Source organism: Onychostoma macrolepis, chromosome 08 (assembly GCF_012432095.1).
Source record: "Onychostoma macrolepis isolate SWU-2019 chromosome 08, ASM1243209v1, whole genome shotgun sequence".
Classification (NCBI taxonomy): Eukaryota; Metazoa; Chordata; class Actinopteri; order Cypriniformes; family Cyprinidae; genus Onychostoma; species Onychostoma macrolepis.
In genome coordinates, this window is record NC_081162.1 from 15,439,735 (window position 1) to 15,457,454 (window position 17,720).

Below are 17,720 nucleotides of genomic sequence, written 5' to 3' on the forward strand. Positions count from 1 at the left end.
GTCCTGACATGAATCATTTAAATGTTTGGTTGAGCTGAGATGACATTAGTAATAAGTTTAATTTAACAGATTTAGTCACATTTTACACAGTGCATCTGAAAACAAATGATTCATCTTAGTAACTATGGTCAAAATAGTTATGTTTATATTGAACATCATTTAAAATGTATGACACTTTCTTATCTTTTTAAAATATGCTGCTTGGTTTAATGTTTTGTTATCTAATACAGCAACATGCATTTAGTCTGACGTGAGTGTACAAATTCATTCAGGGGTCACTGTGCGCCACTTTGTTGTACACATCACAATAGCTGTCTATTAATGACAAAACCTTTGTACTCAAGGATGTAAATGTGAAACCTACCTGATTTGCTATTATTCAGGAACTAGACTTTGACCCCAGCTTTTCCAAGCAGGAAGTCCAGAATATTTGCTATCAAGCAGTTCACGAAGAAGTCGGACTTGAGGATGTGTCTAAATTCTGGAGTAATCTGAACCTACATTTGAATATTTGCAGTTAAATTTAGGATTTTCTTTAAGGTAAGGTACAATCATTTGTATAATAAGGTTGATTTAAGCAATACTTATTTTAGAACTGAAACGCACAGAGGCACTGATACATGGTGTTTTACACAGATTCATAGGGCAGTGATTAATTTGAATAATGTAAGATAAAAAACATGGTTACATCACAATCATTCTAATTTGTGTTGTCTTTTAGAGGAGTTGTATTATTATTAGTTGTTGGTTTTTTTTCTTTCTTTCTTTTTCTGGTTTGCTCTGCGGCTTATCACTTTTGCACTTCTGTTTTCTTCTCGTCAAACCAAACATGTAAAGTTGTTATAGAGAAAGTTCCTGCTTCGTGTTGTCGGCAGTTTTTTCTGTTTATTTGTCAAGCACTTCATGACTGGACAGTTCTCGCTTGTTTTTGATAACAAAAAATAAATCGTTGACCATAAAAGTTTCTTCATTCTTGTATTGTAATTGGCTTATGAAAGCCAGTGATTCTGCCATAATTTACTGACCTCATTTTAAAAATCTGACATTGATTAAATATAGAATTTCTACTATTCAAATTTAAAAATAAATGTCAGGTTATGATATTAATAAACCCGGCAGTATTCACTAACTGACTGATTGAAATTATAATTATATATTTTTACTAAAAATATCAACATTTGAACATAAAAAGCACTTGTTCTGATATTTTGGTTTTTGGCAGCTTAATTGGTTTTGAGGATGTAATATTGCAAGTATGCTTCATTAACTTGATGACTACGCTTTCACCTCCTTTTCAAAAGTTAAGTGGTGTCAAACCACAACTGATGAACAGACACTTCTTCATAACTAATGTTTCTGCCTGGCATAGCTTCTCAAATGTTTATCTGCCCTTTTTCTAAATGGCTTTATGACCGATAACATTATTATTACAGGTGTTAAATATCACAGTCAAGAATGTATGGGGGAAACCCTGTCCCAGTTTTCCAATCAAGGTACATATCTTACTTGCCTTCACCTCCATCAGTGTTATCTTTCGCTGTATGCGAGTGGAATTTGCACCTGAAACACACACAAGGGTGTTTCAGTGTGGTGCGTCATGTCTTGCTTTCTATCTCTCTCATATCGGTTGTCATAACAGGTGTCAGGCAGGTCATCATTACACAAAGTTGTGAGGCAGGGCTATTCAAGTTTAGATTTTTTTAGGTGTGTATTTTATTCTCGATTGTTTTTGTTTTGTATCAGGTTTATTTTAAGAGCTATCTAGTGGCATTTTCATATTTAAATCAGGCAGTTTTATAATAGGCATATACACTGCTGTTCAAAAATTTGGGATCAGTAAGATTTTTTAATATTTTTTTTTTAAAAGAAGTTTCTTATGCTCATCAAGGCTGTATTTATTTGATCAAAAATACAGGGGGAAAATGTATTTTAGTGAAATATTATTGCAATTTAAAATAGAAGTTTTCTTTTTTAATATACTTCATAATATACTTTATTCTTTTTTGGGACCCACCTGTGATACGTTTTTTCAGGATACTTTGATAAATAAAAAGTTTTGGGGTCAGTCATTTTTTTCTTTTTTTTTAAAGAAATTAATACTTTTATTCAGTAAGGATGTGTTAAACTGATAAAATGTGATAATAAAGACTTATATTGTTAGAAAATATTTATATTTTAACCAAATGCTGTTTTTTTTTTTTTTTTTTTTACTTTTTATTCATCAAAGAAAAAAATATCACAGATTCAACACTGATAATAAATCCGCATAGTAGAATGATTTTTGAAGGTTCATGTCATGTCCATAGCCAGGGTTTGAAAATTAGTGAGGTCTGGGGTGGGGTTAAGAATTGTGCTATAATAACCCCCACAAATACAGCTCATTATACACTAACACTTTAAAAGAGACAGAGATGTAGATGTTTGTGAAAGATATTTTCTCTGTTTTGGAGAGATGAACACTTTTAAACCACATATTTATTCAAAATTTGAATATATTTATATCAAAATGTGTTAATATTTTACTGTGTTAGGGTGGATAATTGTATCTGTTTTTTTTTATTAATAATGCAATACATATTGCTGTTATAGTTTTCATTAATAATCATTGCTATATATTGTCTAATGCTCTTATGAATGTTTTTAGCATGATTTGTGAAATATTAACTACTATACTGCATGACAAAGCGTAGACTTCTTCATGGCTAATGTTTGCTTAGGCTATTTCATTTCATTTTGTAACCTACTTGTTCTACAGATCTGTATATTAAAAATAAATTAAAATAGGAAACCAGTATTATAAATTGCAATAATATTTCACAATATTACTGTTTTTTTCAGTATTTTCGATCAAATAAATACAGCCTCGATGAGCATAAGAGACTCCATTAAAACATTAAAAATCTTACTGATCTTGAACGGCAATGTACAGCATATATCTTAAACTAAAATTAACAATTGGCAATTTTTATTTTATTGTTGTTAGTTTAGTAAATCTAAATTTTGTAAATATATTTTAACTTTTCCAAGTAATGTCAGTCATTATTTCTGTTTTGTTGATATCTGGTTTGGATGAAATTGACTTTGTTGTCAGTCAAAAAAAGTAACCTCTCAAAACTATTGCAACAAAACTGGACACAGAATCATCATCTGGTGTAGTATTTCATTTCACTGAAATTACAGAAATAGCCAAACTAGTTTATCAGAAATGGATGTCCACATACTTTTTGGCCATATCCTGCATATTGCAATAGCAATGAGCTGAATGTGAGTTTACGTTAAGAACAGTTCAATTTAGAATAAATTCAGAGTTAATAGAAATAACAAGAAATGTTACTGATTACATTGTTTTTTGTGGTCGTACTCAGGATTTATTGAAAATCTGACAAGATATATGTACAGTCCATACAGACATATTGTGTTGTGACTATATTATAGAGGCTTCTCACCTGAGCCGCCGTCCCAAGGGCCTGGCATGTCTCGTCCTAGTGCCAAATCCATCTACAGTAAGTACAAATCCCATTTAAACAATATATACTAAAATAATACTGTATATTTAATTGACTTTGATGCTTCAGTGCAAAGGAAGGAGTATGCAGAATCAATCAGCAGACAGCAAGACAACTTTCAGTACAGAGTAGAGGTAAGATTAAAACTATTTCATGGGTTTGTTAACTACACTTAATAACTAATGATTTTAAAATGTTCATATGTGCTGACTGCATGTTACTAATGCATAATCCTAATCTGTTAGAGCAAAGCCAACACCCACTTCACTAATGTGTGTTATAGAAAATTACAGACAACCAGTGCTTATCTAACATGTACTGTAGAGACTTCCACACAAACTGAACTGGAAAATTTGATGACGTAGCCAGGCTGAATTTCACAAGACCATCTATAACAATAGCATCTGTGTAATTCTCTTTCCGTTCTCTAGCACCTGTTCACCTGTGTGTTAGATGGCAGAGAGGTGAGCAGCATTGATGACTGTGTGAACAGGTTGAAGAATATGGACAGTAAAGGGAAAGTGTGGGGTCAGGATATGATCTTGCAGGTCCAGGCGAACCAGCTACAGCTGTGTGACATAGAGACCAAGGTCAGGTGCATGATTTATGCTCAAATACACTAATCTGAACAAATACTTTGGGATTTTTTGAATGGTTACATTATACAACACTTAGTTCCCATACTAAACATTAAACTCTTCCTCTGTTTCCTGGAATTGTAGGAGGTTTTGGAGTCTGTGCACTTGAGTAGCATCAGAGCGACGAGAGCTGTTATTGACAGTGGTGTGTATGACTCCCTTCTCATTATCTCAGTTCAGAATCCTAGCCAGAGAGCTCCACAGGCCTTCCTGTTCCAGTGTGAGGAGATTGGGGTGAGGAACAACACTTTGATGTATAGTCAAAAATGTTAGACTCATCTAAGGGATAGTGCTGCATCTGCCCGGAAAATACATCTGTCTTAATATCATGTGGATTGAAGTGGGAGTTTCCATTCCACTCCCTCTGTCAGTGCCCTGAATTTTTCTATAAAGGTATCTGTGATGTTTTAAATCGCTAGGCTCAGGAGGTGGCAAATGATCTGGAAAAGGTAATACAGCAAGGAGGGGATGCCACACCTCCACTTAAAGAACCACAAATGGACATCAGGTCAGCTGCTGCCTCACAAAGAAGTTGTACAAATAACCTTTTTCCTTTAAATGTGCTAAATTGTAATGTTTTAAATAGTCATTATTGATTATTGAAAAACAAAGATCTATTTTTATTTAATTTTTTTCTCAACCTCAGTTTTTATCAATGCTGTACAGTGATATATTTTCTATTACTCAGGAGCCATCTGGAAAGCATCATTGGTCAGGGTTATCCAGTAAGCATGAAAAGACCAGTTCTCATGCAGCCAAACCCTCCTCCCCCAGATTTCCCACCTCCACAGTACAACAACTATGAAGACTACGGTGATCACTTGAACAGTTCATTTCACTCAGAAAAATACACTTTTAAATACCCTCAAATGTCCTGAAATTAACCCTCTGGGTGTTCTCTGTCATTTTAGACTGAAAAAAAAATGACATTTTGAATTTGGATTATTTTTTTTTTTTACCCGAACAGAATGGTACAAAACCTAATGACTTTTGTCACGCTTGCTATTTAAACACACACAAAAAAAATTGTGGACATGATTAGAAATGACTAAATGAAAAAGTCTTATAAAAAATAGCCACACTAGTACGGAGCCCTTTAAGGGACATGGTGGTGGAATTTTTTTTTTTTTTCAAATGTTTGCGTTCCCTCGAACCAGTTGATTTGGGACATACTCTTCCTGTTTACTTTACAGCTTGCAGTGGTTCACTTCATACAGCTCCGTATGTTCACAATGGAGCAGTTCATAGCGTTTTATTTTGAACTTGGACTCAAAAAAGTAATACAGTCAGTGCTTAGTTCAAGGCACGGTTTTGGGACATTCAAAAACACTTAATGTGGCTTAATGTTTTAAAACAGTGACATTGGAGGACTAAATTTGATAATAATAAATCCTGATAAAAATTATTAGGCTAACATTAATAACCTTATTAATAATATCATTATCAATAAAGCAGAATATGAATGCAATTAACGCCCTGCACGTTAAGCCTTTTCTTCCCCATAGAAAGTGCTTATGGTAGGCTAATGAAAGTTTCATAGTACGGCTGCCTGGTATGTTAACAATGGAGCGGTTCATAAAGTTCTTATTTTGAACTTGGACTCAAATACAGTCAGTGGTGGTTAGTTCAAGGCACGGTTTTGGGACATTCTAAAACGCTTAAGTAAGGAATAATTTACTTCTGTCCGTTGAATTATTAGAGAAATAATGCACACCCAAGCGCGCAACATTAGCGCGATGTATGTTAGTGTGTGTGTGCAAACTGTAACTGTTATGTATGTGCAGTCTTTGAGGAAGAGAGAGCGGGAGAGATTTCCGTACATAATAAAGCATAATTTTGTGGCAAAAGCATGGACATGATCTGTCATTTTTATCCTTTTGATTACTATATTTATTTGTTTGGCTAGTGTCGTTGTGGGTTTTGGTTATTTTGCTGTTGTAAGACCTTTGAAATAACAGAAATCATTCGGCGAAGTGATATGGTCATGTAATGCGGTCAAGAGCTGCCTGGAACTATGTTCGCCGTGCGTTTCCCTGAAAATAATTGCACACCTTAGAACGTTCTTCAGCCAATCAGATTCAAGCATTCAACGGAAAAAAGCATTTTATTTTTTTTAAACAGTGACATTGGAGGACCTAATTCTACTACTAATAAATACTAATAAAATTATTAGGCTAATATTAATACAGTATAATACAGGCTAATATTAATAATAGTACTAATAATAAAGCGGAATAGCCCAGAATATGAATGCAACGGATTTGGTATTTTTAAATCACCGTTTTCATATATTAGCCTACCTTAAGTGTTTTATGGGGGAGAAAAAGCTTACATTCAGGCCGTTGCGTTCATACTCTGAGCTATTCTTTTTAGTAATATTATTAATAAGATTATTAATATTAGCCTAATAATTTTATCAGCTTTTATTATTATCGAATTTGGTCCTCCAATGTCCAACTGTTTTAAAACATTAAGCCACATTAAGTGTTTTTGAATGTCCCAAAACCGTGTCTTGAACTAAGCACTGACGTATTTCTTTATTTGAGTCCAAGTTCAAAATAAAACTCGACCGCTCCATTGTGAATATATGAACTACTGCAAGCTGTAAAACAGGAAGAGTTTGTCCGAACTCAACTGGTTTTGCGAGATAAAGCAAAAGTTTTGCAGGGAATGCAAATATCTTTGCAAGAGAACGCAAAAGTTTTGCGAGAGAATGCATTATCTTTGCGAGAGGATGCAAAAGTTTTGCGAGGAAACGCAAAATATTTGAAAAATATTTTCTCCTCCCACCCCGAATTTTTTCCACTCACCCTGTATTTTTCCCACCACCATGTCACTTAAAGGGCTTCGTACACACTTGTGATCTTCACAGTCAAAAATGTTCACCATATTAAATGGGAAATACAAAAATACAGATACGTAATTTTTGGGGGGTACAGTCTTACAAATCAGCCACAGTGAAGTAGTGTTTCATAATGTCTAAATATATATCCAAATGCAAAACCTATTATAATCTTTTCCCAGATGACAGACGGCCTTCACCCGCTATGCCATTTCCCAGAGATGAAGCCCCTTACAAGCCAATGCAGTCTGAGCAAGAGCAGGCTCCACCTGCATTCAATGAAGTGGAGAGAGATTCGGTTGGTTGGTTTTACTGATAATTTTATTACACCATGCTATTAATCCATCTAATTCAGAAATCAATTTTATTGACACATCCCCCATCCATTTAATTTTCTCTACAGGAGATTTTTAACCATGTAGCAGCCGACATTGAGACCTTTGTATATAAAGTAGGCTCAGCTTTGCCAAAAGATGATGGAAGCAAGAAAAAGAAAAAGAAAAATGCTGCAAAAAAAATGGGTGAACAATTAACACCTAGTGCTTGATTTAATCATTTTATTTAATTTTTTAAAAAAATCTACAAGATTTCAACAAATTATAAGATTTATTATTATTATTTTTGCTTTTTATAGTTGCAAGTATTCCCCCTGTGGAGGAGTACATATCTTGTCTGCATAAAATAAAGTATGGCTTCAACCTTCTGGTAAGTTATAAACATTTCATTTCTGTGTTATTTACTAAGAGTATCATTAGACTACTTCAATGTATACTTTCAAATAAAATTGTTATTACTACCACTTTGGTTTTGGCATTTCTCCAAAGTACAGAGAAATGAATGATATTTTTTCAGTGGTCTCATTAAATTATTTTTTTCAATAAAAAATAATAATGTTTAATATGAGACATACTGTTTATTTGTTGCATTTGTCTGTTTTCATACTCATCTCTATTTGTGACAGGGGAAACTGGATGGTCACCTAAAAAATCCTCCAGCTTCTGATTTTGTTCACAGTCTCTTTTCTTCCCTTGCTTTTGTAAGTATCTGTTCAGTATGTTTGCCTTGCAATCACATTTCAGACATGTTTTTTTTACATTATGAAATGAAAATGGACGAGCATACTTTCAGAATGCGTGTCAAAAGCTGTTTTGTTCTCCTGAAGCTTCAGAGGGTTAGTCAGTAGGACCCACCTAACTTGTTAGCTGTTTACAAAACCATAGCAATGGATAAGAAATCCCAAGTTGTTAGCATGCACAGTTTTGTATTGGCATCTATGGTTCCATTAAGAACCTTTAACATCCATGGAACTTTTCCATTACACAGAAGGTTCTTTATAGCGGACAAAGGTTCTTTAGATTTGTACAGTGTTCTTCAAACTAAGAAAAAACGGTTCTTTTAAGAACCGTTCACTGAAATTATGTTTGGTATCGCAATAGAAGCTTCCAAAAGTTCCCCCTTTTCAAACTTTCATTTTCAAGAGTGTACTTTCTGTCGAAAGAAAAGGCTTTACTTTTGATGAGCAACTTGTTCACCACTGAAATCTTACAACATATCACAAGGTTAAAGGTCAGGAGATGCACAGTTCCTGACTGTTTTTTCATGCTTCAGATGGCGAGTCAGTATCCTCCCAACATCCCTCCCACGGTGCTGAGTCCACTGCTCACAGAAAAAGCCCTGCACCTCCTGGGAAGATCTGTCACACCAAATGAGGACGTACTGTGGAGCAGTTTGGGTGATGCGTGGAGCATCCCAAGGTCTTCTATTCTACAAAAAAAACCTAAAAAAACTTCCTCACAGATTTGCAAACAAAGGAGAAAAGCTCATGATTTTTCTGTATTTTTTAATCAGATCTAAATGGCCAAACGGGGATCAGATCCCGCCATATTATCCCGAATTTTATGACGGTTGGCAGCCCCTTCCGCCCGGCCCATCCCAGTCCCCTCCCGACAGCAGGCAGCTGTCACGGAGCAACAGCGAGCGCGTCCCACCCAGGAACGCCATGCAGAGGCCACCAGAACAGGTAAAATAATGTATTTTTGACATATACAACCTTACCTAATGTATAATAAAGTGAAATGAGTACAAATTGCTTTTTAACCTCTCTTCCAGGACAACAGACCCTGGAACACCCCACCCATGCGGTGAGACATATCATGTTAACTCCCTTTGAAATGCCCAGATAATATAAAGGAAGTTGTGACAGCAATATAAAACATTGTTTATTTGACTTTATAAGTATGTAATCTCAGATGAGTTCACTAAAGAATTTAAGAGGTAAATTTCAAATCAAGTCTAGTAACATTTTTGCCTTATTTTATACCAGGTCAGCTGAGCCGCCAATCTACATGAGGGTGATCTATGACTTTATGGCAAGAAACAGTCAGGAACTGAGTGTGATGAAGAGTGACATGGTGCAGGTAATCACCTGACCTTTAACATATTGATATTTAAAAACACACCCCACACGAAGGAAATTGTGTAACTTCAGGGGTGAACAAAGTGGCTAAATCAATAAGTTTTTTGACAACACTTGAAGTCCCACTAGTTAATGTTAGTTAAAAGAGTAAACAATACATTTGTTAAAGCATTTATTAATCTTTGTTAAAGTTAATTACAACTGTTCATTATTAGTTCATGTGTAAAAAGTACAACTTTTGACTGTTGGAATTAACATGAACTAACAAAGGAAAAGCATTTATTAATCTTAAATATATTGTAACTAAAGTAGTAACTAATCTAATGTTACCTTTTTTTCTGTGAGCAGAAAATGCATACAAATAGTTTGTTCTTGTTTATACACTTCTATGCTTATGTAAATAGGTAACCGACAAGTCCGGGCAATGGTGGAAAGTGAAAAACAGTCTTAATGAGGAGGGTTATGTGCCTCAGAATGTTCTAGAGCCTGCTGATGGACAAAGGCCAACTGTAAGTCATGGCCAATGCACACAATTTCTTTTTCTTTTTTTTATTTATTCTTACTCTACATTTTTATTTAAAAACAGTAATTTCAATAATGTATTAAGGACATTCTAAACAATGGCTCAATCCTTTTTTTTTTTTTTAAACATCAGCTATATGAAGACATAAAAACTGCTCGGTCAATGTATGGCACCCAAATTTTCATCACTGTTTGGTCAGGACATGTATTGCTGTATATTTAACTAACTGATTTTTGCTATATACAGTTCATTGTTTTATGAATGTTGCCCCCTGTGTTCTCAGCAAAATACGAGAGGACCTCCATCTCTAGATATGAGATCTAGACCTGATGAAGTCAAAGCCTGGTTACAGTACAAAGGCTTTTCTAAAATGTAAGAAACCATTTCTATCATCTTTAATTTTAGTCTTTAAAATAGTCAAAAATACAAAAAATATTTGAACCCAAAAAATGTTAGATTTGTATTAAATTTTGCAGACCTTTTCTGTATTTTGGACTCTGCCCACATAGCAATTTTTCTTTGGCCCAGTTCCGGCCCACACAATCAGCTTTTGCTTGGCCCACATACCGCAATGACTTACGGTCCTAGTGTGTACCAAGTCTGGATTCCAGACAAGGGCCACACATGGGCCAGAACTGGCCCAAGTCTCAGCCAAGTTAATTACACATAACTGGCCCTGAATTGGGCCAGTTATGGCCCGGTTGCATGAAAGCCCTTAAGCTAAGAAATCCCTTAGTTATAAGGTTAAGGGAACCCTTAGTGAAACTTGGGTTGCAAGAAAAATCCTAAGGGTCAACTTAAAGGAACCTTAAGGTTGTCATTAAATATTCCCCTTAATTATCTAAGTGTTCCCTTAAGCATTGCTACAAAGTCCTTAGTAACTATTTCGCCTTGATAAATTTAAGGGACCAAAACAGCTCCCTTAAATCATCTTAATCTCAGTATTTTTAAGATTTTTGAGCTCAAATGTAAGACTTAAGACATTTTTTAAGACCTGCACAAATAAAATATCATATAAGCATAGTAGGGCAATGACTATGGTAACATATTAAACTGTAAAATGACTGTAAAATGCATGACTTAGAGGTTTTCACAAAACAAAACAAAAATGTATATAATTTAAGAAAATGGATGAGTTGTATTAATTATTATAAACTTAAACAATTATAATTAATCAATTATTAGCCTACATTAATTAAATAACAATATAAATGTAATGTATGCCTTAACTGTTTAACTTTTTATAATGCATTATCTTCTTGTCAATCCACCTGTTCACATTTACAACACTGCGTGTTTGCAGCATCAAAACATGGGTTAATTTTCACATTTATTAACATTTCCGTCATTGTTTAGCAGGAGGCGCTTTCACTTTAGAAACAAAGCGGTTTCCTCGGTAACGACTGTACACAAAACAGCGCAGAAACGGTTAGCGCTCGTTTATTTGTTCGTGTTTTAGTTGGTTAGGTTTGTATTTCGTTATGTTCTGTTTATTGTCAGAGATATACATATCTATACAGTTTATTGTGAGATGTAGTAACTATAGCAACCGCGGCGCCCATTGCCGTATGTTGCCAGGAACTACCGTGAAACGCTTAGTATAAACACTTAGGTAAGTGTGACAGTTATGACGTTTGTTGCAACGCTCTTAAAGAAATCCCTTGCCTCAGGGATTTTTTCCCCCTCAGGGATAGTCCAAAGTCAAATTACTTAAGGACTTTCATGCAACCGGGCCCTGGTCCACACTAGGACCGTAATTCATTGCGGTATATGGGCCAAGCAAAAGCTGATTGTGTGGGCCAGAGAAAAATTGCTATGTGGGACCATACCTGTATGACCATAGCTGGCCCTATTCTGGCCCAGACAGCAACATAGTGTTGGCCCAGATTCTAGTGTGTACCAGATTTGGATTCCAGATAAGGGCCACACATGGGCCATAACTGGCCCAAGTCTCAGCCAAGTTAATTACCCATAACTGGCCCTGAATTGGGCCAGTTCTGGCCCATGTGTGGCCCTTGTCTGGAACCCAGACCTGGTACACACTAGGACCGTAAGTCATTGCGGTATGCGGGCCAAGCAAAAGCTGATTGTGCGGGCCAGAGAAAAATTGCTATGTGGGCCGGAGCTGGGCCAGAGAAAAATTGCTATGTGGGATCTGAGGTCCTGTATGACCATACCCGTATGACCATAGCTGGCCCTGTTCTGGTCCTATACGCTGGACCAGATGGGTTCCACATGTCAGCCTCAACAAAACCATAACCAAGCCACTTGATACACACCCCTCCCAGATGAATAGTCACAACAACGACAATCTTCTGAACAAATATTTAATCATGTTTAATCAGCAAACCAAGTTGAATGAATCTCACACCTAACATACAGCATTGTCAGTTCACACTTTCACAAAAACTATAAAAACATGCTTATTTGTTTTGCTTGGTCAGTGTGTTCACCCTGTTGGAGTATGGCAGTGTGAATTGGCTTTTAGGTGCTTTGGAATACAAAACAAAAAACAGTAAAAGAAATATATATTTGTTTAATGTACACGCAATTAACACAAAATTCTTAAATAAGGTAGTTTCTCTATTTTTGCGGTATTCAAGTGTTCATGTCCCTGAATAATATCTGCATGAACCTAAGTCTGAAGAGTACACATATCTAGTAGACAGCAATCCTTGTGAGTGAGAAGTCTGGTGTGGAGGCTGGATCTGGAACCGACTTCTGTCCAGGTTATCCGTCTTCACGAACTGCCCTGGAATACAATTCAAACAAACAATGTAGTGTGAGGCTCTTACATTCACAATGCTCATTTTGGCTTTGGTGGTGAAGTGTGCAGAAAATTCTGCTGGACTGAAATTTAGTATTTGGTGAACAGTCTTCGAGAGTGCAAATAATATTTTAAGTTTTAAGTATCTCTCAGACTCGCGTGAGGTTTCCATGAGCAACAAAGTCTGCATGAACAAAAATTTCACTACATTTAAAGTTTAGAAAATAATATACAGACCGTTACAGTTTGAAGTGAGGTGCGTTCACAGTACTGGTTCTGTCTTACCATTAGGCCTGTCACGATAACAACTTTTTGTTGTGCGACATATTGCCCCAGAAATAATTGCGATAAGCGATATTATTGTCATTTTAAAGACCATTTTATGTCACTGAATATATAATCATAATGTAACAGCATAATAATGCAAGAAGGCCTACACGCTTCCAAATGACAACAAACTTTTAATTCTAAAGAATATTTAGATCATGGAAATTAAGTATCAAAACATTAGATACCTTTAAAAACTTGAATAAATATTAAATAAACATTTAACAAAAAGTGCAAAGTAACAAGTAGAAAAAAAGAAAAATGCACAAAGAACTTGTATGGAGATTTTTCCATCTACAGATTTTTCCCTGACCTTCTTTTCTCTGTAAATTAAGGGTGCACACTATTGCTGAAAAACACAATCACTACTTAGCTGTCAGATGTCTGCATGCACAAAGGCACAGACTCCTAAACGAAGCCATATCTGCAGATGAAACTTTTTTTGTAGAAGCAGTTTTTAAATTTGAACTACAGGGTTGCTGCAGGATTTTTAAGCTCAAATTTAAGACTTTTTAAGACCTTTTTTAAGACCTGCACAAATAAAATGAATACCATATGAGCAGGGTAGGGAAATGTCTATGGTAAACTGTAAAATGAATGTAAAAAGCATGATTTACAGTTCAGATAGAAGTTTTCACAAAACAAAAAGTTTTATAAAATTATACACTTCATATTTCAGCCTTTAAACCATTTTTTAAGAAAATGGATGAGTCAAAAGTATTAATTATATTAATTTAAACAATTATAAATAAATTATTATATGTGACCCTGGACCACAAAACCAGTCTTAAGTCGCTGGGGTATATTTGTAACAATAGCCAACAATACAAATTGTATGGGTCAAAATTATAGATTTTTCTTTTATGCCAAAAATCATTAGGACATTAAGTAAAGATCATGTTCCATGAAGATATTTTGTAAATTTCCTACTGTAAATATATCAAAAGTAAATTTTTGATTAGTAAAATGCATTGCTAAGAACTTCATTTGGACAACTTTAAAGGCGATTTTCTCAATATTTAGATTTTTTTGCACCCTCAGATTCCAGATTTTCAAATAGTTGTACCTCGGCCAAATATTGTCCGATACTAACAATGGAAAGCTAATTTATTCAGCTTTCAGATGATGTATAAATCTTAATTTTGAAAAATTGACACTTAAGACTGGTTTTGTGGTCCAGGGTCACATATTAATTAAATCACATACAAACACATTTTAGTGTTTAGATTTTTATAATGAATTATCTCCTTATCGATCCACCAGTTCACATTTACATCTCTGCGTGTTTGCAGGGTAAAAACATGGGTCGATTTTTGCATTGGTCTGAACAAAAACAACCCAATGTTCCTGCAATACTGGAGGCTGCAGTTCTAGGACTGCATAGGACCCTATTTTTTGGGACAGCACCATCTATTCCAACAGAGGAGACCTGATTCAAACATCAAACAAACAGATGCAAACAAACAGCACATCAGACGTGAAGCACTGCACTGCAGCTAATTAACTGAATTAACTCACACAGACACAAGTCTTCTTTCCAAGAAAACTGAATTTTAAACCAGAATATATTGAATATTGAAATAAATTAGGTTAAATATTTCAAGAGGGTTACCAACGGGTATGTTTAGAGTTAGGAGTTGGTTAGGACAATAATTAAGTGTATACAATTAAATAACTACATAATTCCTTAAAATAATAATATACAGAATTGAATACCAAGTGCTATAAAATAGTATGAGCCACTAATATTCAGTCATTTAGCAGATGCTTTTATCCAAAGCGACTTATAAATGAGGACAATGGAAGCAATCAAAATCAACAAAAGAGCAATGATATGCAAGTGCTATAACAAGTCTCATTTAGCCTAACGCAGTACATGTAGCAAGAGATTTTTAAATTATATAATAAACAAAAAGAAAGCATAGAATAGAAAAAGAATAGAGCAAGCTAGTGTTAGAAGCCTTTTTGCTTTTGTTAATTGTATAATAAATAAAAAGAAAACAGAATACAAAAGATTAGAAAAGCTAGTGTTAGTTAGTTTTTTTTTTTTTTTTTAAAGAATAGAATTAGAATAGAGAGAGGTGTGACGTTCTTCATTCTCTGTTACATTCTTTTGGCTCATTAAAAATAATCTTGCTGCCACGTTCTGGATTAATTGTAAAGGTTTGATAGAACTGTCTGGAAGACCTGACACAATACATACATGCAAAAATAAATAAAATAAAATAAAATAATTAAAAACAAACAAACAAACAAAAACTATAGGGTCCTAGAAATCCAGTTCTGAAACTACAGCCTCCGGCTACTCACAACAACAGCCCTATTGAACATGCAGATTCATTCTCTGCCAGCAGGAGGCGCGTTCGAACGGTTTCCCCGGTAACAGCAGAACACAAGGCAGCACAGCACCGGACTTTGAAACGTGCAGCGCTCATATTTATTTATAGCCTTTTGAAGTTTAATCGTCACATTAAGCTGTATCGCGATTCTGGTCTGTACCCAAATTTAAGACCTCTTGAAATCATAATTAAGACAATTTAAGACTTTTTATGACCTTAAATTTGATAAAGTAAATTTAAGACCTTTTAAGACTTTTTAAGGACCCGCGGGAACCCTGGAACTAGCAACACATGACTACACCACGTTAGGTACGAGAAGCTGCAAAAGACACAGGCGCAAGTGGAATGTACAAAACATGGTGACATTAATTTTTAAGTAAATATAATGGGCGATATATTGCATCACCAAAAATTATTGCGGTCATGTACATATATTGCGCGATAAGTCGATATATTGATTATTGCGACAGGCCTACTTACCATTATTAATTTTAATTTCAAATAACTTTTTTATTATCATCTGTGTCTTTTTTTGAATTATGATTGACCCCTCTGTAGGTTGTTGTGTATGAAGTGCCCTCAGAGCAGAGTTAAACAAGATGGCCTTGTAGGACATACAGGAACCCAGAGAGCAACATAGTGTCGGCCCAGATCCGGCCCACATCTGGCCCGTGTGAAATCCATGCGGGCCAGATGTGGGCCGGATCTGGTCGACCCTGCTTGCTGTCTGGGAAATATTTGATATATTTTTTTAACTATTCGACAAACTTTTGAATGTTTGAGGTTTTACTTACTAGTCAGATGGTTTATGGCGCTTTGGAGATGTTCTTCGACAGGAGATCTGTTCCGCTCCAGCTCTGCAGCACAGCCATCAGCATGGAAGAATAGGAACAATATGTCACATAGCCAACAAAATGTAGTATATAATGTCAGGATTATTAGAAATAAACAAACTACAGCAGAGGTGAAATGCAATAATAATAATAATAATATACAAAACATACAAAAAATCTTAAAATACCAGAATTCATATTTTTAGGTTTTACAGATGCATGATGATATAGATGAAATATATTGTGAAAAATTCATATAAAGTTATTTAATAAGATTTCTCAGATAACCTGTTTCCTGTATCTCTGTCAGCAGCTCTCATTACAAATTTTCTTGTAACTTCCCCTGTTTTAGGTATTTTTTTCTGACGCTTCTGAAATCACAGTACAATTTATCAATATTTGTTTGCAATGAAAGTTCAAAACGTGTTTGAAATAGTTTCAGCCCATTAGTTCATGTAAGTGACGTCACCGATTGACCCCCACAGTGCAGACTTTTAGGTTAAATTAATTAGCTTAGTGACTTCCATTTATCTATTGACAAAGTATCAGCAAAACATTTACAAAACTATCAAAGCCGCTCATCTACACATAAAAGGTGCTTAAAAGCTCAAACGTTAATTAATAAGAGCTCAAATGTATAAGTTACCTTAACGTTACCTCTAATTGTTAGCCTCTATAGTTAACGGTTGTGATGCTAACGGTCTTTTTGAAGACACTATACCACTCATGTAAAGTAAAGATTCAACAGAAACGTGTCAGTAACATGTAAGAAAGTGTCAGGAACAGTTGTATTATTTGTGTAACTTTAGGGACTAAACTTACCTGAAAGCAGTGAATGCAAAACATTGTTTGAAGTAAGTTGTATATAAATAAAACAACAGGATATACTATTCTATAATATAACATATAATATAATATCATATCAGGCATGAATATAATTTCACATGTAAACACAATTAAGCACACAATATGAGCTTTATGTTATGCATTTTAAAATATATTTTCAAAATGTATTTCAATATATTTAACAGTGTTTCACATATATGTGAATATATTACCTTTCTGTATGGGAAAACATTGGGATTTTAGTCAAAAATATTTGAAATGGATTTTAAATGTGGGTCAAGATCGGCAATACTTATGTGGCCCACATATCTACATTTGACATCTGGGCCAAATTTGTTTGCTGACTGGGTGGATGTATTGTATTGGTCTTCGCACTTAATTAGCTGGAAGACCAAACTGAGTGCATTAATTCTTTAGACTACACCAAAATGTAGTGCTGACACTTTACAACAGAAATAGCTTAACATGCTCCAAGAAGTCATTTATCAATGTATTGTAATGTAATGTATTTGTGTAGGACAATCCAGAGTCTTGGGGTGTTTAATGGAGCAATGCTGCTGGGAATGAAACAGGATGACATCAGAGCGATATGTCCTGAGGAAGGCGGTCGAGTCTTCTTCCAACTGCAGAGCGTCAGATCAACTGTTGCAGTAAGTCATGCAGCTCTATTTGTGTAACTTTAG

The 17,720-nt window shown here is 34.9% G+C and overlaps 1 protein-coding gene across 1 annotated transcript; it reads left to right on the plus strand.

The window, feature by feature from the left end:
• The first annotated feature begins 86 nt into the window (after positions 1-86).
• Positions 87-17,714, plus strand: eps8l3b (EPS8-like 3b). Its single transcript, XM_058783979.1, has 19 exons — positions 87-540; positions 1,434-1,493; positions 3,436-3,503; positions 3,576-3,640; positions 3,938-4,096; positions 4,229-4,378; positions 4,564-4,652; positions 4,833-4,957; positions 7,169-7,284; positions 7,390-7,507; positions 7,621-7,691; positions 7,948-8,022; positions 8,595-8,740; positions 8,835-9,006; positions 9,096-9,127; positions 9,310-9,403; positions 9,807-9,911; positions 10,209-10,297; positions 17,555-17,714. The coding sequence occupies exons 2-19, from the start codon at positions 1,456-1,458 to the stop codon at positions 17,712-17,714; spliced, it is 1,872 nt and encodes a 623-aa protein (XP_058639962.1). The 5' UTR covers positions 87-540; positions 1,434-1,455.
• The last annotated feature ends 6 nt before the right edge of the window (positions 17,715-17,720 follow it).